Here is a 23,795-nt window from a genome sequence, read left to right on the forward strand (position 1 = left end):
TTTACTTTCTATTTTTTTCCCCTCATTGTTTTTACCTGTTGCTGACTGGTGCACCTCTCCCCTCTTCCTAGCTGTGTGCCATCATGTAATCAGTTCCCAGTGTATGTATACTCCGATCTTTCTGTTTGTCATGGCGTCTGTTTTCTTACCTTCTTGTGTTCCCATGGTGTTACATGTTTTTTCATCCTCCTTGTGTTCCTGTTTGGTCTTTTTTGTATTTTGTACAATTTTTCAGCAGCCAAATAAACTGCTCACTTTCAGTTACTTCTCCTGCCTTCGACTTCTGCCTCTCGGTGCTCTCCACTCTAAGCCGTGACAAAATTTCAGTTTTACATTTTATGTAAAAACAAATCAAGGCTGTGTTAAATTCCTTTTTGTATCTGTATCTGTTTTTTGTCATCTTTCTTAATTTCTTGTGAACTTTTATTTCAGTTGTCCATTGTATTTTGTCCATTTTTTGTCATTTCATTAGCTTTTCGTTGCATCAGCCTCCACAGTTTGTGTTTAAAAGTAAAGACTCTACTGAAAGCAGTTTATGGTGTGTGTTGTTCCAACATTACAAATATATTTTTTTAAGATGGTAAGATGTGGTCAATCAAATTGGCAGGTCAGTAGTTTAATCAAATGTGTGTCTACAGGTCCAGCGCAATTAATGTTGTAAAAATCCTGAGAGTTCTGCGCGTGCTTAGACCACTGAGGGCCATCAACAGAGCCAAAGGACTAAAGGTTGACATAGTCACGCATAAAAAATACACACAATGAACACTTGTCTGTCCTCTAAAAAAAGGCATAGACTTATCACTCACTCTTATATTTGGTGGGTTTTTTGCAGCATGTAGTGCAGTGCGTGTTTGTGGCCATCAGGACTATTGGCAACATCGTCATCGTCACCACGTTACTCCAGTTCATGTTCGCCTGTATTGGAGTGCAACTCTTTAAGGTAAAAAAAGGGAATATGATCAGTTAGTTAATGTACTTTTTGAACCCTTTTTTTAAATTTTGACTAAGAAATTGTCTCGTGTTTCAATCAGGGCAAGTTCTTCTACTGTACCGACAACTCTAAGCAGACTCAGGCAGAGTGCAGGTAAGAGATCCCCCCTGCAGACGGCATCTTAATCTTTTTTCTTACAGTCTAACTACATTATGTGTGTGTATGTCTGTTTGCGTCCACAGAGGTTCTTTCATCACATATAAAGACGGGGATGTGGGGAAGCCTGACAAAGCCCCAAGAGTGTGGGAGAACAGTGACTTTAACTTTGATGATGTTCTACAAGGCATGATGGCACTGTTTGCCGTGTCTACCTTCGAGGGATGGCCAGGGTGTGTGTCTATATAACAACACAGTGCAGATGTTTTTTTATGTATATATATTACGATCCCTTTTTTTATGACCTCTGCCAATTTTGTGGTTTAAGTGAGTGTGTGCATGTCATTGTGTCTGAATTCAGATAAAACTTTGTAAGAGTGTAGAGTGGGGTCATTCTCACAATCCACATCCAAGGTCAACTCAGTAATTTATTGGTCCAAAATTGACAATAAGCCTTATAGCTGTGGTAAGTGTGGTTTCTATTGTCAACATAGAGATAGTACCGTATAAAGATTTAAAATATTATGTCACATTTGACCCCTGACCTCTTTTTCAAAATTCTGATTGATCTGAAGGTCAAAGTGATAATAATGACATGTAGAGGGTTTTCAGACTGACTAAACTGACTGTTTAAATACATAACAATTTGAATACATGCACAGTGTTCAAATATAATAGTTTTCTTTTGAACTTTGTGAAACTTCTTACTAAACAATGGAATAAATGCAATTTGTTTTTTAAATTCCAGATTTCATTTTCCGTCTCTTTGTCAGGTTACTGTACCGAGCCATTGACTCTCATGCTGAGGATGTGGGGCCCATTTACAACTACCGCGTGGTCATTTCCATCTTCTTTATCATCTACATCATCATCATTGCCTTCTTCATGATGAACATTTTCGTCGGTTTCGTCATCGTCACATTCCAGGAACAAGGGGAGCAAGAATATAAGAACTGCGAGCTGGACAAAAACCAGGTAGTGTTCGTGTATATTTTGTGTAAAGTTACTACTCGATAAAATTATTAGTACTTTTGGAGCTTTTTTGTTTTTGTTTGTATAGTGATAACTTTCTGACTTTAAATCTCGTAGTACAGCAGAGAGATTTTTTTAAAGGTACAGAGGTGTGATTCTACTGTTCTGACAGGAGCGGGAAAGTCATTGTGTCATTTAGGAGCCACAAGGGAGAAGGAATAAGAGCCAGGCAATGGGGGTTTGACACGGATGAATCTGAAGAGGCTGAACATGAGTTTTAGGGGCAGAACCACTTCAGGAGCCCAGCCAGGAGGAGCTGCAGCAGTTCAAAAAAGATGAGACTAAACCTTACAAAAGGAACGAGGCCAAGGGCCTGCGGCTGTGTTCTCTGACATGATCCATGTTTCAGAAAAAGCATGTAAATGCAGACAGAGGATAGAAGAGTAGTCTAGCTTTTTTAGCGTGCCAAAAGACTTTTCTACAGCTTTTCCTCCATGACTGTCTGGGAACAGGGCGACACACAGCTGAATACATCAGCAGACACATGTAAATGGCAAATGCTCACCTTTGTGTTTGTGTGTGTATGCCACAGCGTCAGTGCGTGGAGTACGCTCTAAAGGCTCGTCCGCTGCGTCGCTACATCCCCAAGAACCCTTACCAGTACAAGGTGTGGTATGTGGTCAACTCCACCTACTTTGAGTATTTGATGTTCACACTCATCCTTCTCAACACCATCTGTCTGGCCATGCAGGTGAGTAATGTGTGTGTACATTTAGAAAAAAACTCCCATAGAACTAACATTGCGTAATGAGTTTGTGTTTTTTTTTCCCTGCAGCATCATGGACAGACCAAAAATTTCAATGATGCCATGAACATCCTCAACATGCTCTTCACGGGACTTTTCACTGTTGAGATGATCCTTAAACTGATCGCCTTCAAACCCAGGGTATGTTCACTACTCAAACAGCAGGCTAGAATAACAGTGATACCTGTGTAGGACTACAGACTAGAGAAATGTGAAAAAGCACAGACAAAGAGACATTTTATAATGTAATGTTAGATGAAATTAGATAAACTCACAGCTCTATCTATCAGTGCTCATTGCAGCCCGGAAGAAAAAGAGTTTAGTAGTTTTTTTTAAAGGCTTTTGAGTCACAGCGTTGCAGAAGACGGATTGTTGTGCTCTAAATTCATAATTCTTTTTCATTTCCTTCCTTACGATACGATGGATTTAAACCTTGATTAGAGGAAAGCGTTTATGTGCTTAATCCCATTGTTCCCTTGTTATCCTGCTGTTGTTGCCGTGCCCAATCTAAGAACTTCCTGGTGCTTCAGCTATTTAAACAGTAACAGATGGGCATGCTCCCTCTTATTACCGCAGGGTTAGTGGAGAATCTTGAACGCAATCAACAGCAATAACATAGTTTCATATTATACTTTACTCCTTTGACTACTGTTGCATTGTACTAATCAAAAGAACAAAGGTTTTCCAGTTATTACAAAAGTTAATTGAGCTCATTAATGAAGACCATCTACTATTTTGCACACAATGTTTTCCAACCACTAATTAAATTACAAGTCTTCTGTTGTTTTGTTTTGTTGTTTCTTCCAATAATCCTCTGCAAAGTTTGTGCTTTTTATTTAAATAGTTGCAAGATGGTTATCTTGTAATGACTTTTGAAATGCTACGGTTAGAACATTTTGTCTGAGTAACATAATGCATGCTCTGCAGTATTTTAGCCAACAGTGGATTTTGGAACAATGAATTTTAGGACTTGGGAATTTACATCGTGCTGTGCTGTGTTATGTATGTGAGGAAGATGAACTGCCAGATCATGAAGGCAGCGTTTCTCTTTTTAAAAAACATCAAAGTATCACCAGTTAAGTTGTGACTCTTTACGTATAAAATACTGACGAACTGATACTTGTTTTGCATCTTTCTTTCTTGTGTTTATTGTGGTGCAGCATGACAGCAGATTCCCAAGCCACAATGAACAGTGCTTAGGACATATGGTGTTGTGTATGCTTTTCCTTGCCTTGATAAACTTTTGCCTTAAACAGCCATCGCACAGGACGGAGGAGCTCACTAATGCTTTTGCTTCTCAGGTCTCACAGACACAAGGAATTCGCTCCAGTAATGTTTGCCTCATTCTATTTAACCTCAATACTTTTTGATAGGTTGATCAATGGATGGGCAACAGTAACACTAACAAAGACTTTTACATGTTTTTACAGTTTTTCCCACTCTTTTATATTTTTAAGTCTTTAATGAATCACATAATCTAATTATTTATTTAGACAATGCTTATTTTGTCTAATCTCTCTATTTAATCAATTCATAAATGAGTATTTGGGTACTAATGCCAAACCCCCGTTTGACTAATATTTAACTCTCAGTTCTCATTATTATTCCTAAAACTGAAAGCAACTTCATTAAAACCACTGTTGCCAAGGATACCTTCTAATATCTGCACTGTGCAGACGAATTATGGCAGGAGGAGTTTTTCCCCCCCTTTTTTTCATGTTATCTCAGCTGCTGATGACAGATGAAGAAGCTTAAAATAGATCAGCAAGATTGATCTCCATTCCCCGTCAGTGTGTGTAGCCACCAATTTAGCAATTGGTGCAAACAGTTGCGTGATATTTGTCATGCATACCTTACGACTTAATGTTTTTGTTGAAAATATTGTAGCTAGTCGCTAGTTCCATTCCTGTAAAATATGCAAAACTATGACCGAGAACGATAAAAGTCAAAGTGGTCCAGATGTGTTTAAAAAAAAAGAATAATCACAGTGACGTATTAGACGACAGTGTATGCAGACGAAACTCCAAGGTTCATTAGTGTTCAAAGACGCAGCTCTTTGTAATTACACTATAAAAATAAATGTGAATAATACCATTCTGGCCTGAAGATATATGGATGTATTTTTGCATAAATACTGCCTTTGTACCAATGCTGATAAAGAATTGCCCACAATAAGTTAAGTAAACAAAGTCGGCTTTCAGTGTAATCACTGCCACAGCTTTGCTGAATAGCCCCGAGATGCATGTGGAAGATGTAAATAACCATTTAACCCACCATCCTTCGCAGAGCAGGAAATTCAGCTGCACTCGATGAACAGATAGCTCAGTGGAAACTTCTTATCCTTTCATGTGTTGGTTCATCAAGTGTAGCTGATTTTCTTTCTGTTTCCTCAATGTACTGTACAACCTCATACCACCTTGATAGGGGCTGCGAAGTGGCAGCAGATGTTGTTTTCCTTCTAACCTACCTTTCTTACCCTCCTCCTCCTCTTGCTCACCTCATCCTGTGTAGGGGTACTTTAGTGATCCCTGGAATGTGTTTGATTTCCTCATCGTAATTGGCAGCATAATAGACGTCATTCTCAGTGAAATCAACGTAAGTACGACGTCCCCCCCCTTCCCACTTCACTCTCCTTGTCTCTCCCTCTCTGTCTCATGTCCTCTCACTCTGTCTTACCTTCTGCTCTCCTTTCCTTTGTGGTTACTCTCTGTCATGCTGTCATTTCTCTTCATCTATCTTCTTTGTCAGCCTCCTCCTTCTCTTCTTCCTCCTCCTTCTCTTCCTTTCATTCTTAAAACCAAGATGGCCGCTGCCACGCACGGGACCCCCACTCCCCCCACCCACAGCCACAGAGGTTCCTGAGCGAGAACAAGCTTCTTCCTGGGTTTCACAAAAAGTCAAGGAAACAGAGGCAGGGTTTAGCTTTGAGCACAAAGGTTTCTGTCTTGCGTCCTCTTTCCTAACTCTTCACAGTATCTAAAATGTTGTTGGGTTTTTTGGTTTCTTTTCTTTTGTTTTTTTGGCCACACTGTGACACTCAGGTTTGATCCCCCTGACTAACTGAACTAACTCACTGACCAATCACAAACAGCCTTACGCAGCTTTTTCTCATTTTTTTTAGTTGTGATTTTGTTGCATATTGTTCCTTACTGTTCCTGTTGACATTTCCTCTCATAGACAAGCATGACCGATCGCTGCTGCTCTACCTGTGCTGTCTATCTTCTTCAGACTGCCCCCTCTTTTCTTTTTTAGCCTTTTTTAAATTTTGTTGTTTCTTTCCCTTTCTACTCCTACTAAAAACTCCAGTGCTCATGTATGTAATGGTTTTTATCTTATTTTTTCTCCTCTCTCCTTTAATTTCCGTTCTTTCCATTTTTTTAAATGTCTTATGTTTTGTCCTTTTCTTTTGTTGTTTTCCTTTTCTGTCCATCCCTACACAGCATTATTTTGTTGATGCATGGAACACATTTGATGCCTTGATAGTTGTGGGTAGCATTGTTGACATAGCGATCACTGAGGTTAACGTAAGTAGTCCAAACTCCCTCCCTCCCTTCCTGCCTGCCTGCTCTGCCATTCCCACACACACAAACAGACCGAGCGCTGATACCCATCTCGCATGCTTTCAAATGATTAGGAAAACTGCAGCTGCACAATATTTTAACCTAAGAGATGGCTGAGTAAGTCTGGCAGATAAAACAGCCATATGGGGCCCAATCAAACTGGAAACTACTGGCTTCTGAAGGGTTTTTGTAGTTTTTGAGCTTTGTTTTGTTCCCATATCTGATTATCTTTGGACGTGGTAAGGTATCGCGTCCTTTAATTTTGTTTTGGTTTTTTTTCTTTTTGTGTAAGAAAATGCCTCCTTCCCAAGCAATCCTAATCACTTTTTTACTATTAGAAGCAGTGTGAAAATGCCAAATTTTCAGTGCGGCTTTTAACATTTGAAGCTGCTTGAGATATGTTTTCACGCCTCGGTCTGCTTAGTATCAGTAGCATCAGAGACTATTGCATTTGTCAATAGAACCGATTGCATTTCCTCAGCACTTGGTTTGATTACACATTGGTTTTATTTGGTCTTTCATCACTGCCTTAGGGGATACATTCCCCTGGCATGATGGACACTGTATAGCATGACAGATACAACAGTGGTATATCCAGGCCTGTTACTGTATCCAATTTATCTTATGCAGAAATTATATTCTGAATAAAGGAACAAATGCAGATTCTCATATTATAACAACAGTGTTTTGAGGGTAAGAAGAAAAGCGCTCTGAGTTTATATATAGCGAGAAAAACTTAAGGTAGCTATGAGAAACATACACGAGTTGCATTTTCTTTTGTCCAACAGTAGCAATGTGGAGACATGGGGAACAATTTGATCCATAAATGGATTTACTCGGGACCCATGAAATTTATGTAAATGTATGTATGAATTCATTTATCATCGACGTGGAGGCCCTATGGTCAGTGGTGGGGCTGAATAAGAATGAATATCCCAAACACAAGTCAAATGTTGAGTGTCTATTGTATTTACACTTCAGGGACAGTTAGTGTTTAATTCATGTGGTACTGAAAGTGCTCTTTGGCAGGAGTAGAGTTTAAGAACTGCACAGTCCTTTTCATTTATCCTTAGAGGAAAGTGCATTTGTACTAATGATCGGCCTCACCGAAGACCTTAATGTTACTTCGACATTTCTTCTACCTGCCCATCATTAAAGTTGCTTTTATGGTTTCCCTTCGATCTGAAAAGCTTTGCATCTTTTGTAAAACAAAAAACAAAACACGAGAACAAGTGTAATTCTCTATACACTTATGGTTAAAAAAAAAGAAGTTCACCCTCTGTCAATTCTAAAATACATCAAGACATTTTTTTTTTTTAAATTATCTAGTCCTTAACAATTCTTAAAATTAGGTCTTACTTATTTAACAAAAATTGAGCCAAAATCCAGAAGCAGTGTGTCAAACATTGAGGACTTTGACTGGGCCATTGCAACACCTTGATTCTTTTCTTTTTTTAGCCTTTATGTTGTAGATTTGCTGCTGTGCCTCGGATCATTAACCTGTTACATGACCCAATTCAGCCAAACCTTAGCTGTCAGACCGATCGCCTCACGTTTGACCCTTGTATGCTTTGGTATTCAAAGGAGTTGATGGTCTATCAAAACAAGCTCAAATCACTGTTGGAGTGGTTGGTATGAGGTGTTTGTGCTGTGATTGGTTTTCTCCAAATGTTGTGCTGTGCATTATGGCCAAACATCTCCACTTTGATTTCCACTCTTGGTCCAAAGGACATTATTCCAGAAGTCTTGTGGTTTGTTCAGATGCAATTTTGCAAACCTAAGCTGTAGTGGCATAGTTACACATTCTTTTTCTACTTGTACTGTCATGAACTTTATCACTTAATAACTAACTGAGGCCTGTAGAGCATGAGATGTAGCTTTTTCCAGGATTTTTTTTTGCAGTGTCCCTTAGCATTGTATGGTTTGACTTAGAGATAAATTTCCTGCACATGGCTTCTGGATTTTGACTTATTTTTTGTTAAATTAATAACACAGTATAATATGTTTAGTTTTGTTGTTTATCTGAGGCTGTATTGAGAGCATTTTAAGACCTCCTAAGGACTAAATCAAGGACATAGCACCTTCAAGAATCAGTACTTTTACCCTAACTTAGAGAAGTAAGTGTTTAATATTAGTATAATGTTGATGGAGTTCTGACTACATGTTTGAGTCAAAGTTGAGGGTTAGCATAACTTGAAAAGGAAAATAAAGACACCAGGAGAGAAGAGCTGGCCCAGTTGTGGTGAAGGGTTAAAAAGAAAGTAGCCACCCATCTCTTTTTTTGATTTCAGTCACAAAACATAGTGGTGCTGGTGTTCTCTACAGTGATCTTGGAAAGAGCTAGGTGTAGCCAGTCTTTTTGGTAAGCATAGCTTGGCTGTCCCTCAGCTAGAAAGAACAAGGTCCTTCAAAGTCAGTCATTAGTCTTCTAATCTAACATAATAAAGAGCACTAAAAGACTTTTATTTAGGAGGTCACAATAAATACAGCCTTTTTCTGTTTAAGATTGGGGATCCACATATTACCAGCTTAAAAATTCCAACTGGTTTGAAAACATGAAGCAGGAAGAGAGCATGCATAGATGTAGATCAGTACTTTATTTCATATGCAGCTTTTCCTCCTCAGATAGCACCGGTGAGGCATACAAATACAGTACAGTTACTGTATTCCAGGCATGTATGAGCTAAGCGCTTGTATTCATGCCATGAGGAAGGCATTTGTCCCCATGAGAGGCTGACAAAGCTGCTTATCGTTGCTTGGGTATGCTTAGATATGTTCTTTATTTCATTTTTCTATTTAGTTATTAGAACAATTTGCTGTCAAGGGACTCAATAAAGGATCATAAAGTATCTTCAATAATGTATCTGATCTTGAAGCTCCTGTTTAGAAAGGCACAAATGTCAATTTAAATAAACAGGTTGAATAACCACCTTAAGACTGAGGTGTGTTGGGCCAGAGATATCCACTTTTGTCATCTATACAAGCCGCTGATGTTGCACTTAGCACTTTGGTTTGGAGATTGCCTTTGATTTGAGTGAGTTGGTTAATTGAGAGATTGATTGATTTGGTTAATTGGTTTGCAATTCCTTCTGAATGATTCATCATATTGTTTTCTAACCTCTAACCTAAAGGCATGCCCCAAGTTTGTTTGTTTTTTTCCTCCTCTTCATTTTCTCCTCTGGTAGTTTTTAATAATTTGGGCGATGCGCTGCCCAAGCTACCTTTTCTGTCTTTATCTCCTGTAGTTTTTTTCTTTTCCGGTGTCTTTTTTTTAAGAAACCCTCCGCACTCTGAGAACTCTTGACCGTTTTTGAACTGGGGCCCTGTCACATAGACATTTAAAATCTTAGCCTGCGACTGCATCAGCCACGAAAGCACAAGTGAATGTATTTAACAGCCGCCATCTCCTTAGTCGCATCTCTCAAATGTACACGAGTGTACAGTGGAGTGCAGTAACAGGCTGGCGTTTAAAACCTTATCACTTTGCCTGTAGTAAATATTTAAAACATCCAATCTAAATGCACCCACTTCGCCGCTCCTTTGGGTGCCTGGTTGACTTAGATTAGCCGCATATCTTCCGGTCATTAAAACCGAATATCCCCTTAATCCTGGATCTCTAATTCTCCCCAGAAACCTGCGGGTGCTTCTTAAACCTTGTATGGTTTCTTTTACGTTTTGGTTTTGGTTTGAGTAGCAGTAGTTTGAACAGATCAGTAGTGGTTTGCTCTGAGCGGTGTCTTGCGGACAATGCCAGTATGGACTGCATCTCTTTCTCTATCTTCGGAATGCCTCTTCTTCTCCTCTCCATCCTCCTCCTCCTTCTCTTTTTCTGAGCCTTTTCAATGCACTGAACTCTTCTTTTATGGATGTTTATCTCTCTCTTTTTCTCTGTCTTTTCTTTGACGTTTGATTGCGGTGCAGCTTGCTCACATAAAATGAAAGCTGGGTAACATGGGTCTCTCGTGTGTTTCATATGCCCTACGAGGTCCACAATTATCCGCTCTATATGTAAACATGTGTTTTAAAATATACATAAATATGACAAATGAAACAAAAATATGTTCGAGCTTCTGTAACGTAAATTAACGGGTAAGAATAATCCCATGACACACATGTTACCCATTAAACTGACTGAACTGATGAAATTTTTTGCTTGGAAAAATTGCCGTGCAATGTGAGTGAACAACTCGGATCCATTTTAAATGTGCTCACATCTGCACTGTAGTTCAGCCTATATATTGTGTATATATTATAATTTGACTGTTTGATTATTTTTTTAGGACTAAATTTGGGTTTTGCTAAAAGTATATTTTATTTGAGGATCTTCCAGGGCCAAAAATTCAGTGTAGTATCAATATTTTACTTTTGATCTGTTTTAAAAGAAGATAAATGAAGGATATTTTAAGTTTAATTGGATTCTGTGTCAAAGCTTTGATTTCAATTTGAAATGAAAGCACATTGCAAACAATGGCCCTTAATCATAATCCTCAGAAAAACACTCAAACATGCCTTTAGTTTGTTACTTAGTCCACACTTAATATAAATCAGGTTATCTTCCTCCCCTATACCCTTCCGTCCTTCCTTCCTGCAGATCCTTCCTTTATCCCTCCCTCCTTCCTACAGTTGCCCTTTCTTCCAACCTTCCCTTCCCTCATCGCCCCCCCGATTGCACTTCAGTTTTCTCATACGCTCACACAAATGCACATATAGTCATATTCTCTCTTCAGGCTTGCTATGCCTGATCTCCTTTTTTATGTGAAGAGATTATTACTTTTGTTTTTCTATTATTTACGTTTTCTATTTAGAGAAGTGGTGCATCGTAAAGACTTTTTACTCTGTGTACATTGTTAGTATGTGTGTGTGTTATCATAAAGGCGTGTAGATGGCCCTGTTGAAATCCCATAAAATCCCTCATCCTTCCTTCCTTGTTTTCTTCCTCTTTTAATTTGTTTTCCAACTCTCTAAAATAATTTCCCTGCATGTCTTCCGTCCCTTCTTCTACTCTTCCTTTTCTTTCCCAATTTTCTCCTTAATTTCCTTCCTATTGTGTCTCTTAAACACCCTCTTTCTCTCTTCCTTTAAACTCACCCGCTCAGACCTTTTTGATTTTGAAAACAAGGACAGGAAGTAATGATGCGTTTATTTTGTGAGGGGTATTTCAACACGGCCATTTCTAACGCAGAGTGACGCGCTTCCGAGTCATAGATTGAACTGTTAGTTAATCTATCACTCCCAGCAGTCTGAAATGTTGCAGTGCCGGGGAAAACCAGTGGGTGGCTCCCTACAGCACAAGGTTTGTGTGCTCGTTAGTACATGCAGACACACACAAGCTCTAATTTCCACAGTCTAGCATCGTCTTTGCAGTTAGTGGAACTTACAGAGTTTTATATGTTATCTTACCAGCATCTTAACTGTGGATGCTTCCTTCAAAGTAAAACTTCCAAAAAAAGCTTAATTTCACATGAATTGTGACTATTCTCTGGTGAAAGATGCACCTGATTAATGTAGGTAAATTTGGTTAAATGTAGATTCACTTAAATTATCCCCGATCATATACACATATAAGCTTTCGCACATAGACACACACTCTACGACAACTCTCACCCCCTGTGTTGCAGCTCCTGAGCGTTATTCATTTTTTTTGTCCCTCAAGGACAGAAATTTCCCACCATCTCTCATCACTACATGTTTCAGTCTTCTAGTATCTCTGATAAGAAGTGATTCAGCCTGATCTGGCCCTCGCAGAGGATAGGTCACTCTCTAGATGCAGTAATATCACACAAATATCTCCCTCTAATATCTGGCTCTGATGAGATTATATTTATTCACCACCATATGAGTCTCGATCAGAGATTGAACTCTGTCGGTTTGTGATTTATTTATTTTTTCGTTTTCAAAAAAACAAACAAACAAAACACACAGACACACACATAAACACACTTGCACCGTGACACAAACACACACACCAAGGTGCTACTCTGGTGCTGATGTTTGTTGCCTTTCCTTAAAGCCGGCTGACTCCTCCTCGTCCTCGTCCTCTTCGTCCTCCTCTTCCTCCTCTTCCTCCTCTCACCCCCCTGTGGTAAGGCCAATGGTACGCTCCGACGGTAACCTCGCCCGCCGCCCTACCTCCTCCACCATCCCTTCATCCCTCCATCATTCCATCCCTCCCTCTGCTATGCCATCCACGGTATGATCTTCTCGTCCACCCTGTCATCTCCCCCTCTGTCGCTCATGCTGTTAACTTCTGCAGCATGCCGAGATATATATCGCTGTTGTTTGTGCTTTGTTAAATGTTTATATATGTGTAGTCCTATATGGTGAAGGACACTGTACGTTATGCAGGCCTAGTATCACTGGAGTCTTGTGACTTTCCTTGGTGGCTGTCATTCTTGCCATGGCGCAAGCTGCCCCCACTTCCTCCCCATGGCTTGCAAGTTGCCCTCCGTATGGAAGTGGTATCTTTCGCGCTTCGTCATCAGTACGAGCCATCATGGTCACGCTGTCTCTCTTTTTCTCACTCTTCTCCACTGATCTATCTGTCTGTATCTGTCTCTTTGTCTGTATCTGTCTGTCTGTTTACGAATCAGTCTTGTGATTTGTCTCTGAATATTTCCAACAATTCCTTATCTTTAGTGTCTGTCTTTGGCTCTCTTTCTCTCTCTGTTACACTTACTGTCACTGTACTTCTTCTGCTCACTCCCCACCACCACCCCCACTCTTTCAATGGTGCAATGGTGCCCACTGTGGTCCAATTGTGGTATTTACATGCAGTACAGAATTGTGATTTTCCACTCCTCAGAAGGATGTGCCACTTTTAGCATATCTGGCAGTGGAGTTTGGGATAATGCATGTTATCGGTTACTTGTCAACAAGCTTTTATCCCAGAATTACATAAAAATAGAAGTGACTAGTCATTTTTCCAAACTTTGATTTATTTGCAACACAAAGTAAGTAACTAGTGCAAATAATGAATGCAAATCAGATCAGTAATATGTTGAAAAGTAACGCACCGTGCAACATCTGTTATCCCAAACTGCAGCAGGATGTGTGGAGAATGGCAAGTTCTTTGTGGGAGCACACTGTGTGTTCTTTGTGGGATTAACATAAAGAATTAATGGCTTCTTGGAAAAATACAAGTGGCAAAGCAGATTCAGAGGTCAGAGAGGCTGATGCCGTGTTTCTTTGGGTCACATTTCATTGTTACAGTGACGAAAGATGTAGCACAGCTCTCCTCTGGTTACACGTTGCGTGTAGTCAGGTTTGTTTTGTGCATACTGGCCAGTCAGATAATGGTGAACTGGAGATTTTCTCCTTAATTTTGCATAACTAGTTTTGTCATTAGGATTGCTAATGAGCCGATATCCTTGCTTTCACCCGATTCAGCTGTCATTTGTGGTGTAAATTGTGGATATTTATTCCTTAGCTTGGCCGTTAGCTGCTGTGTTGTGTGCATCGTGCTGTACAAAAACTCTGATGTTGCCTTTGTTTTTCTGCCTTTTTGTCCTGGAGAACGAGCAGGAACAGCATAAATAAATAAATCTGTATTAGAATAGCACTCTGCTAGATGGCTGAATATTTTATCGCAGACTTATTTCCTGTGGATGACAGAAACCTTAGCTAACTTTACCTAATAAAGCAGCAAAAATTCAAATAATTGAATGCGTAAATGTCTGGAGATGCAAAATACTAGAGGCTCTGTAAATAAAAAGAGACCTAGAAGATCACAGTACACAGATGGTGTAGATATGGAGATTTACCACACAGGTAAATAGTGTTTCTACATGGCTGTCACTGCACTGGGCAGTAATAACTTTATCCTCTGGAATATCATCCTTGGATTTTCTTTCTCCAGGTGGCCAGTTTATCTGTGACAAACAATTAGCCTGTCTGCATGATTTATTGAAACAGGAATCAGCCCACAGGCTCGGATTTTTGTATTGTATCTACCGTGAGTTGTTAACAGTGATTTATGAGAGTGCTTACCTCCATCGATGGAAGACTCTCCGTCCCAGTCTCAGATATTAGATTTTTAGTCTATAGCAGTGCAGAATAAATGCAGAAGATTTACTTCAGAGGTCCCAAAAGTGTTTAAAAGCCTGTTTGTCAAATGTCAGCGCATGGCTAGATTTACCTGTAATTGGACGCTTTCTTTGTTGTGATTATGGTGGCGGTGTGGTGAGGTCAAAGAAACAGCGTTAAGGTGTATCAGATGCTTGTAAACATGAATGAAGCGGATTCAATCAGAAATGTCAAGGGATTTTTCCATGAAGTCATACACGTAAGCATGACTGCCCGATTCTCTCCCAGATCTCTTGTGTCAGTTGATTTTGATGGGATTTTGTAGGACGCAAGTTTCCATTTATTAACTCTGTATGTGTGTGTGTGTGTGTGTGTGTGTGTGTGTGTGCATATGTGTGTGCCTTTTATTCATATTAACACTCATATGTGTGGGTGGAAATATGGATACAAATGTTACTTGTATGTCTGTGTGCATATGCATGTTTTCATGATCATTTATGCGCGTGCGTGTGTATATGTGTGTGTGCGTGTGCGTTTGCTTCATTTCCCTATCTATCTGCATGTGTTCCCATGCGTCCTGTGTTTTTTTTTCTAACAAAAAAAAAACACCAAACCCCACCAAAAGGGACTGCAGAACTCTGAAGAGAACGCCAGGATCTCCATCACCTTCTTCCGGCTGTTCCGCGTGATGAGGCTGGTGAAGCTGCTGTCTCGCGGGGAAGGGATTCGGACCCTGCTGTGGACCTTCATCAAATCCTTCCAAGTGAGGGGAGAACCGGACACAACATGCTAGAATAGGGGGGTTGGGTTTACACAGGGAGAAGTGGCTCTCTTTGTCCTTCCTTTCAGAGCTCTATTTGCTTTCACTTAAGTTCTGTTTTTTAAGAGATTTTACAAGACATTTTAATTTTAACCACACATTTAAAGTCTGTAAATTAAATTTAAAAATTATTTTCAGTTCTGAGATGCATGCAGCTATAAATGCCCTTGTTCTTGTGTAAATCCAGCCTGGTAGAGTCTCACAAGCTACCTTTCCTTGCCTCGCCTTGTCCCTCCTCATCCCCACCTCTTACTTGCGTAGAAGGTCAGGTAGATGCTATTTAAAAAAAAAAAAGAGGGATGGTGTGAGGTAATGGAGAGGATGTTTGGGAGTCTAACTACAGAAGCAGATTATGAAGTTTGAAAACAGGAAAAAAAATCCATACCTTAACGAGAAATCTTTTCTTCGTCTTTCCACTTCTCCTCTTTTCTTTCTTCTTCTTCTTCTTCTTCTTCTTCTTCTTCTTCTTCTTCTTCTATTTATTACCGTCAAACACCCTGCGCCCTACTACTAACCCCTGAGAGCTCACCATTCCCCGTAGGCGAGTTAAGCCGTAGACAAGTTTTGTTTAACGAAGCACTCCACCAAAAAAGTGAAATCATTTGATAGAGAGTTGTGGGGACATTAAAATCATCTGTTCTCTCTCTTGCGTTAGCTGAGACGGGCCACTTCATGTTGTACTACTGCTGCCTGTTTGAACCACAGGCTTAAAAATCAGCAGTGGTTGTGAATATCATTTTGAGCTATGCATTAACATTTTGTGCGCTTATAGAATTTATTTAATTTATGAGCAGGCTTTAACTTTTTCATTTATTCATCATGACTTGGCCCTGCCCTTCTATACACAGGAGTAATATTAGCCAGGAGCACAGTCCTGCACTTTTGCTAATGCATCTTAATATAGAAAAACAATGTTCTGCCCTTGTTTGGTGCATGTGCTGTATGTTGGGACTGATCTCCTGGCTAAGTCCAGAGAACAGATTGTATTTTGCTGAGGTTTTTCACTCTGAAGTCAGATGATTTGTCCTGGATTGTTTTTGGTGTTGTGCCACACAAGACTGCAGATCCATTCACTTTCACAAGTTTGAAAAAAGAAAAAAGAAAAGAAAATAATAGATTGTGACTTTGAAGATTAATTGGACGAGTGAGATTTGAATGAAAATGAATGGACTCCAGCTCTGGTGTAGGATAAGCCTGCAGAAAACTTGCCACTGATGCATCTCTCCTCTCTTCAGGCTCTGCCCTACGTAGCTCTGCTTATAGTGATGCTGTTCTTCATATACGCCGTCATTGGCATGCAGGTAAGCTGTCAGGTTGTTATCCCCTTGTTTCCCTCCCACTGTTATCTTCTCTCACCTTCTCTCCTTTAGCAAGCCTCCGTCCTGTGTCTGTCCCCCTGGAGTCTTGTCACTCAGAGTTCCTGTTTGGTCAAGTTGTTATTTTGCTCTCCCATTATCTTCCTCTCTCTGTTGCTCTTTAGTTACTGTTTGTCTTTGTCTCTCTGCTTCCTCTCTGTTTCACCTGGAAGCTGTTGTATTGTTTGTTTCACTGACGATGAGTAGGAGACACTTTGGTTTGATTTGCTGGGGGATGTCTGGCCACTAAATGTGACCGACTTTCACTTGTCAATGCTGACATCATATGCTGTGTGCTGTGACTACACCCTCCCCTCCTATACAGATGTTTGGTAAGATAGCTCTGCGGGACCACATGCAAATCAACAGGAACAACAATTTCCAGACATTCCCTCAGGCGGTGCTGCTGCTCTTCAGGTAAGGGTGATTAATTTGGGCATTTGCTCTTTTTTACTCCCTCATCGTCTTTGTTATTCCACTTTTCTCCTAATCTGTATACTTTGTTTGTGTAACTGCTCTGGCATTAAAAACTGCCAAATCAAACATGCTAGTCTATATGGGAGCAGCCAAAAACAGCTTGATGTTGATTTACGACAAACGCCCTGAAGGTTTTCTTCCTCTTTTCTGCTTGGTTGTGATGATGGTAAGATTCCATGAAGGGGGACAAAAACCACAGAACCTGAAAGGATGGAATCACACATAATTTACTAGCATTACACCAAGTTTATTCTCCTCAAGTTCAAAAAATGTCTATCCTTTCTTATTCTGGATACACCCCTACATGGAATATATAATAGCACTGAGTCTCCATTAAGAATGACAGTATACTTGGACACTTGATAAGCAGAGGAACTCAAAACTGAATGGATAAAAATCATATATATATATACAGTGGGACAGAATGTGAAAAAAAAATCCATGAATTCACATGGTAGGATTTGTAAAGAATTTATTCGTAAATCAGGGTGGAAAATAAGTATTTGGTCACCTCAAACAAGGAAAATCTCTGGCTCTCACAGACCTGTAACGTCTTCTGTAAGAAGCTTTTCTGTCCCCCACTCGTTACCTGTATGAATGGCACCTGTTTGAACTCATCATCTGTATAAAAGACACCTGTCCACAGCCTCAAACAGTCAGACTCCAAACTCCGCCATGGCCAAGACCAAAGAGCTTTCGAAGGACACCAGGAAAAGTATTGTAGACCTGCACCAGACTGGGAAGAGTGAATCTACAATAAGCAAGCAGCTTGGTGTGAAAAAATCAACTGTGGGAGCAATCATCAGAAAATGGAAGACATACAAGACCACTGATAATCTCCCTCGATCTGGGGCTCCACGCAAGATCTCATCCCGTGGGGTCAAAATGATCATGAGAACGGTGAGCAAAGATCCCAGAACCACACGGGGGGACCTGGTGAATGACCTGCAGAGAGCTGGGACCAAAGTAACAAAGGTCACCATCAGTAACACACTACAACGGCAGGGAATCAAATCCCGCAGTGCCAGACGTGTTCCGCTGCTGAAGCCAGTGCATGTCCAGGCCCGTCTGAAGTTTGCCAGAGAGCACATGGATGATACAGCAGAGGATTGGGAGAATGTCATGTGGTCAGATGAAACCAAAGTAGAACTTTTTGGTATAAACTCAACTCGTCGTGTTTGGAGGAAGAAGAATACTGAGTTGCATCCCAAGAACACCATACCTACTGTGAAGCATGGGGGTGGAAACATCATGCTATGGGGCTGTTTTTCTGCCAAGGGGACAGGACGACTGATCCGTGTTAAGGACAGAATGAATGGGGCCATGTATCATGAGATTTTGAGCCAAAACCTCCTTCCATCAGTGAGAACTTTGAAGATGAAATGAGGCTGGGTCTTCCAACATGACAATGATCCAAAACACACCGCCCGGGCAACAAAGGAGTGGCTCCGTAAGAAGCATTTGAAAGTCCTGGAGTGGCCTAGCCAGTCTCCAGACCTCAACCCCATAGAAAATCTGTGGCGGGAGTTGAAAGTCCGTGTTGCTCGGCGACAGCCCCAAAACATCACTGCTCTCGAGAAGATCTGCATGGAGGAATGGGCCAAAATACCAGCTACTGTGTGTGCAAACCTGGTAAAGACCTATAGTAAACGTTTGACCTCTGTTATTGCCAACAAAAGTTATGTTACAAAGTATTGAGTTGTATTTTTGTTATTGACCAAATACTTATTTTCCACCCTGATTTACCAATAAATTCTTTACAAATCCTACCATGTGGATTTATGGATTTTTTTTTTTCACATTCTGTCTCTCACAGTTGAAGTGTACCTCTGGTGCAAATTACTGACCTCTGTCATCATTTTAAGTGGGGGAACTTGCACAATCGGTGGCTGACTAAATACTTTTTTGCCCCACTGTATGTATGTGTGTGTATATGTGTGTATATATATATATATATATATATATATATATATATATATATATATATATATATAAGTGCTTATACATAGTCATATTTTATATGCTCAGATGTAATAAGAACAAAGCCTAACATCTGCGTCTCTCTCTTTTTGTCTTTGTAATAATGTGCATGTGTGTGCTTCACTCCATGCTTTTATGCGCGAATGCATACATGCGCACATGCATGCATTTCAATATGTGTGTATGTGTGCCTCTTTGTTTCTGTTGTGTGTCTTTCTCACAACCGCATGCACGCCGGCATTTGCGTCGGCGTCCATGCATATTTGGTTGGTTGTGTGCATGCGTCTGTCTATCAGATGTGCAACAGGTGAGGCGTGGCAGGAGATCATGCTGGCGTGTTCACCCAAACAGCCGTGTGAGAAAGGATCAACCAATGAAAGCAGCTCGTCCAACGAGGACTGTGGCAGCCAGTTTGCCATCATTTATTTTGTCAGCTTCTACATGCTCTGTGCCTTCCTGGTGAGTACAGGCACACATCTAATTTTAATTAGTAAAAGGAGAGTATTTCATGTGACTGTCATAACCACAAATAGCAAATTAACATATTTCAAAATGTGCCAGAAAGATGACTTTGAAATTGTGTGTTACATTTAATAGACTGTAGAGAAATGTAGTACATGTTGATTGAACTGGCAGGTCTATAATTGTTTAGAGTGGTACGATAGAAACTTATGGATTTCTGATTTTCCCCAGATCATCAACTTGTTTGTGGCCGTCATCATGGACAACTTTGACTACCTGACGCGTGACTGGTCGATCCTGGGGCCACATCATCTTGACGAGTTCAAGAGGATCTGGGCTGAATATGACCCAGAAGCTAAGTAAGTTTACAAAGCTATATTTGCCACTTTTCATCTGTTTCAAACATATATTCATGCATTTATTTTGGCTGTGTATTTTTACTGCTTATAGTTTAGTAGACAGGGAAGCTTTCTGCTCAAAACTGCTCAATTTATTTCTTTAATTAAATCCTTAGTTATGTTCAAGTAGTTGAAATAATCTGTCCGTGCATCCTGTTTCTACTGCAAAAACACTCCCTGGAGTACTCTCTATCCGTGGTTGAGAATCACTAGTGTAGAGCGTCTCTAAAATTCAACATCTATGCTGGTTTTTAGGGGGAGAATAAAACATCTTGATGTGGTGACTCTGCTCAGAAGAATCCAGCCTCCCCTCGGGTTTGGAAAGCTCTGTCCACACAGGGTGGCTTGCAAGGTAAATACATTTGTATGGCCACACAAATTCCTAAACAAGGCTGCAGAGTTATCAAAAATATACATAACAGCTCAAGTACCATCACTGCATGAGTTAAAAAAAATCCTCATGTTGTGTTGTATTAGAGTGGTGACATATGCACAGCTAATAACGCCTTGCACAATGACTCAAAACACATACTGACAACAAATCGTACCTGGGAAAATATCTCAAAAAAATCTCTCTAACGAAAGATTAGCGTCCTTAGAGTTGAACTGCTGTCTGCGTATTTTTAACAAACTGTCAGCTGCCAGTATCTGTTGGCAGCTGTTAGGGCAATTCACTGTGTTAAAAAGGTGCGTGTGTTTTTCATCTCACGTAGCGTCTGGTGTCGATGAACATGCCTCTGAACAGCGACGGAACAGTGATGTTCAACGCCACACTGTTTGCCCTGGTCAGAACCGCACTCAGGATAAAGACAGAAGGTAAAAAACACGTATGGGGGCAATCACTAGCACACAACTGTAAAGGTCACACATGTACGCACCAGTGGGCACATCATCATACTTGATAGCACAATGTGAAATTGCGTGTTTTCTTATTTTGCCCCACTTTTTTTAAAACCTATTTTATAGAGGGGTTGTAATGTAATTTCCAACTATGGAAATTCTAGTTTGAATCTACAATGTGTACTTCATACTGTGCTTTGTGTGTGCAGGGAACTTGGAGCAGGCCAATGAGGAACTGAGGGCAATAGTGAAGAAGATATGGAAGAGAACCAGTATGAAGCTCTTGGATCAAGTAGTGCCCCCTGCTGGTGGTATGTACACCCTGCAGCACAGTTTCTTATGCACAAATATTTAAGAAGTGAATGTTTCCAATAGACATTACTGTCACCTTACTGTGGTCAAAACCTTGGTTGCATCACTTGCAGTGGAGTTTCTGAAAAATCTTGCAGCATGTTAATTTTAAGCATTAATCTTTTTTAATAATGATGTTGTTGTTTTTTTGTTTCTGCAGATGACGAGGTAACAGTCGGGAAATTCTACGCCACCTTCCTCATCCAGGAATATTTCCGCAAGTTTAAGAAAAGGAAAGAACAAGGGCTGGTGGCCAAGGTGCCCCCCAAAACCGCACTCTCTCTGCAGGTATACAGACAAGTTTTGTCCACAGTAGAGCTAAACATTACAGAAGTAGATTTCTGACATTCGAAATTTGCTCCTGGGTTACAACATGATATGTAAGCAACACTGCTGTGTCTGTGTGTAGGCGGGCCTGCGGACATTGCACGACATCGGTCCGGAGATTAGGAGAGCCATCTCCGGAGACCTAAATGTGGAGGAGGAGCTGGATAAAGGTGTAAAGGAGCCTGTGTCAGCGGCGTCTGAGGACGATATCTTCAGGGTAAAGGTTGGATACACACACCTTCACTCACTCTCCAGAGAGAGAGAAAAAGAAAGAGAGAGAGAGATGATCAACGCCAGCTTGAAGCCGTATTGCATCATGCACATAAACATGCATTCTTGCATGTGCTTAGTCAAGAAGACATAATAAAAAAAGCCTCATGTTCCACCACATAGCTTGGCTACAAAATGCTACACTCACTGAACTATATTTATGGATTTTGGGGGGATGTGTGGGGTCCAATGAAAATAAGTTTTTAATAAACACAGCAGTATTTTACACACTATAATCACTAAACAAATAGTCAGCGCTGCAACTGTAAGGATTACATACTTACACATACACACAGCTCCTTCTACAGTAAGAGGGTGAGTTATGCTATCGACCTTTCATTTTCGCCACCATTATAACATTCATATGCTGTTTTGTTTAGTTTTTTTTGCTGCTGTATTTGCATTGTGTACCAAAAATAGACAGCCAAATGTCTGTGCCTAGCTAAAATGAAGGTTAATAGAAAATAAAACTCCAGTGTCCAGTTTATTTAATTTTATCAGTCTGCTTTCATTTACTAAAAATGTTCTGAAGTTTTTTGCCTTTTGATAAAAGCTTTTTGCTTTGCATTCCCATCATTGCTGCAAGCAGTGTTTTGAATTATGGATGTTGGGGTGTGGTACTGTACATTATTAAGATATTCTTTAACTTAACCTTTCCATTTCTCTTCTCAACTTTTTGTGTTCCTCCATCTCAACCGTCTCCGCCCACACCACAGCGCACAGGAGGGTTGTTTGGCAACCATGTCAACTACTACAACCAGAGCGATGGCCGTGGGTCCTTCCCGCAGTCTTTCACTACCCAGCGTCCCTTGCACATCAGCCAAAAAGGGTCACCTTGTGAAGGCGAGAGCCCGTCTCATGAGAAGCTCATGGATTCAACTACTTTCACCCCTTCCTCTTACTCCTCATCAGACTCTAACGCCAACATCAACAATGCCAACAACACTGGCATGGCCGGAGTGGCAACCCAGGGCATCAGTCGATTCCCGAGCCCATCTATAAGCACTGTGGATGGGCACACGGGGCAGCCACTCACCCCCATTCTGCTGCCAAGATCTGCATGGTGCTTTCCTCCAAAGAGGTGAGTGCAGGCTCAACAGCAGCTTCCATTTACACCTTGTTTTGAACTTTTCTGCTTCTTTCCTACTTTATGTGCTCCTTGATTGTGTTGTGAATAATTTGCTTTCCTCTTCCATAGCCCAGGCATTAGTACAAATATTTAACTGCCTTGTTTTAACATAATTAACAAAAAAGATGTCCATATAGACATAAATAATTCAGCTGTTTATTTCTTTTTACTACCTGCTTTCTTTCCCTGTCTTTTGTTTCTGGTGGCGAGCAGGACGTGTTTTTATGACAGCCTCATGCGGTATGTTGCCAGGGGACAGAGAGAGAGAGAAAGAGAGAGAGTGTGTGTGTGTGTCTGTAATCTCATAATGGCATATAAAATAACATAGCTGTCAGGGTGCTATAGTAACACTTGTTGCTATGCACACAGTGCTTTATTTTGCAATAGCAAAAAGCAGGCTACATGCTGTTACTATAAAAATCAGCTACCAAAGCTGTAGATAGACTGTTTGGTTCAATGGGGCCAAACGTTTCCTATCAAGGCTTCTCTGAATGCTGGTTTTTTTTTTTGGGGGGGTGTAATATGACAGATCTGGGTTAGACACTGTATAGAAACATACAAACATCTGAAAGCTTATACTTATTTGCTAATTTTAATGCAAATGTGGAAATGTGTGCTCTACGCTCACTGCCACTTTAATAGGTACACTTTGCTAGTACCAGGTTGGACCCAGTTTTGTTTTCAAACTGCCTTTTGACACGATGGCGTCACGCAGCTGTTGTAGATTTCTTGGCTGCACATCCATGATGTGAATCTTGCCTTTCATCACATCCTAAAGGTGCTCTACTGGACTGAGACCCTTTCTTGGATGTCTGCTGCTGTGATGGTTGGACTGAGATCTGGTGGCTTTGGAGGCCATTTGTGTGCATAGAACTCACTGTCAAGAAATTAGTTTGGGATTATATGAGTTTCATGACATGATGGACTGATTCTTATATAG

The 23,795-nt window shown here is 40.5% G+C and overlaps 1 protein-coding gene across 1 annotated transcript in view; it reads left to right on the top strand.

The window, feature by feature from the left end:
- Positions 1–23,795, top strand: part of cacna1c (calcium channel, voltage-dependent, L type, alpha 1C subunit) — a 227,371-nt gene that overhangs the window by 197,712 nt on the left and 5,864 nt on the right. Inside the window, exons 25-44 of the mRNA XM_080886828.1 lie at positions 639–726; positions 833–940; positions 1,032–1,084; positions 1,174–1,320; positions 1,861–2,062; positions 2,652–2,810; positions 2,895–3,005; positions 5,376–5,459; positions 12,435–12,614; positions 15,072–15,209; positions 16,502–16,567; positions 16,947–17,038; positions 19,375–19,537; positions 19,772–19,899; positions 20,194–20,290; positions 20,652–20,754; positions 20,988–21,089; positions 21,290–21,417; positions 21,539–21,673; positions 22,443–22,807. Of these exons, the coding sequence (XP_080742954.1) occupies positions 639–726; positions 833–940; positions 1,032–1,084; positions 1,174–1,320; positions 1,861–2,062; positions 2,652–2,810; positions 2,895–3,005; positions 5,376–5,459; positions 12,435–12,614; positions 15,072–15,209; positions 16,502–16,567; positions 16,947–17,038; positions 19,375–19,537; positions 19,772–19,899; positions 20,194–20,290; positions 20,652–20,754; positions 20,988–21,089; positions 21,290–21,417; positions 21,539–21,673; positions 22,443–22,807 (2,649 nt within the window). The remainder of the gene's footprint in view (positions 1–638; positions 727–832; positions 941–1,031; positions 1,085–1,173; positions 1,321–1,860; positions 2,063–2,651; positions 2,811–2,894; positions 3,006–5,375; positions 5,460–12,434; positions 12,615–15,071; positions 15,210–16,501; positions 16,568–16,946; positions 17,039–19,374; positions 19,538–19,771; positions 19,900–20,193; positions 20,291–20,651; positions 20,755–20,987; positions 21,090–21,289; positions 21,418–21,538; positions 21,674–22,442; positions 22,808–23,795) is intronic.

This window comes from Rhamphochromis sp. 'chilingali' (genome assembly GCF_963969265.1).
Source record: "Rhamphochromis sp. 'chilingali' genome assembly, chromosome: 7".
NCBI lineage: Eukaryota > Metazoa > Chordata > Actinopteri > Cichliformes > Cichlidae > Rhamphochromis > Rhamphochromis sp. 'chilingali'.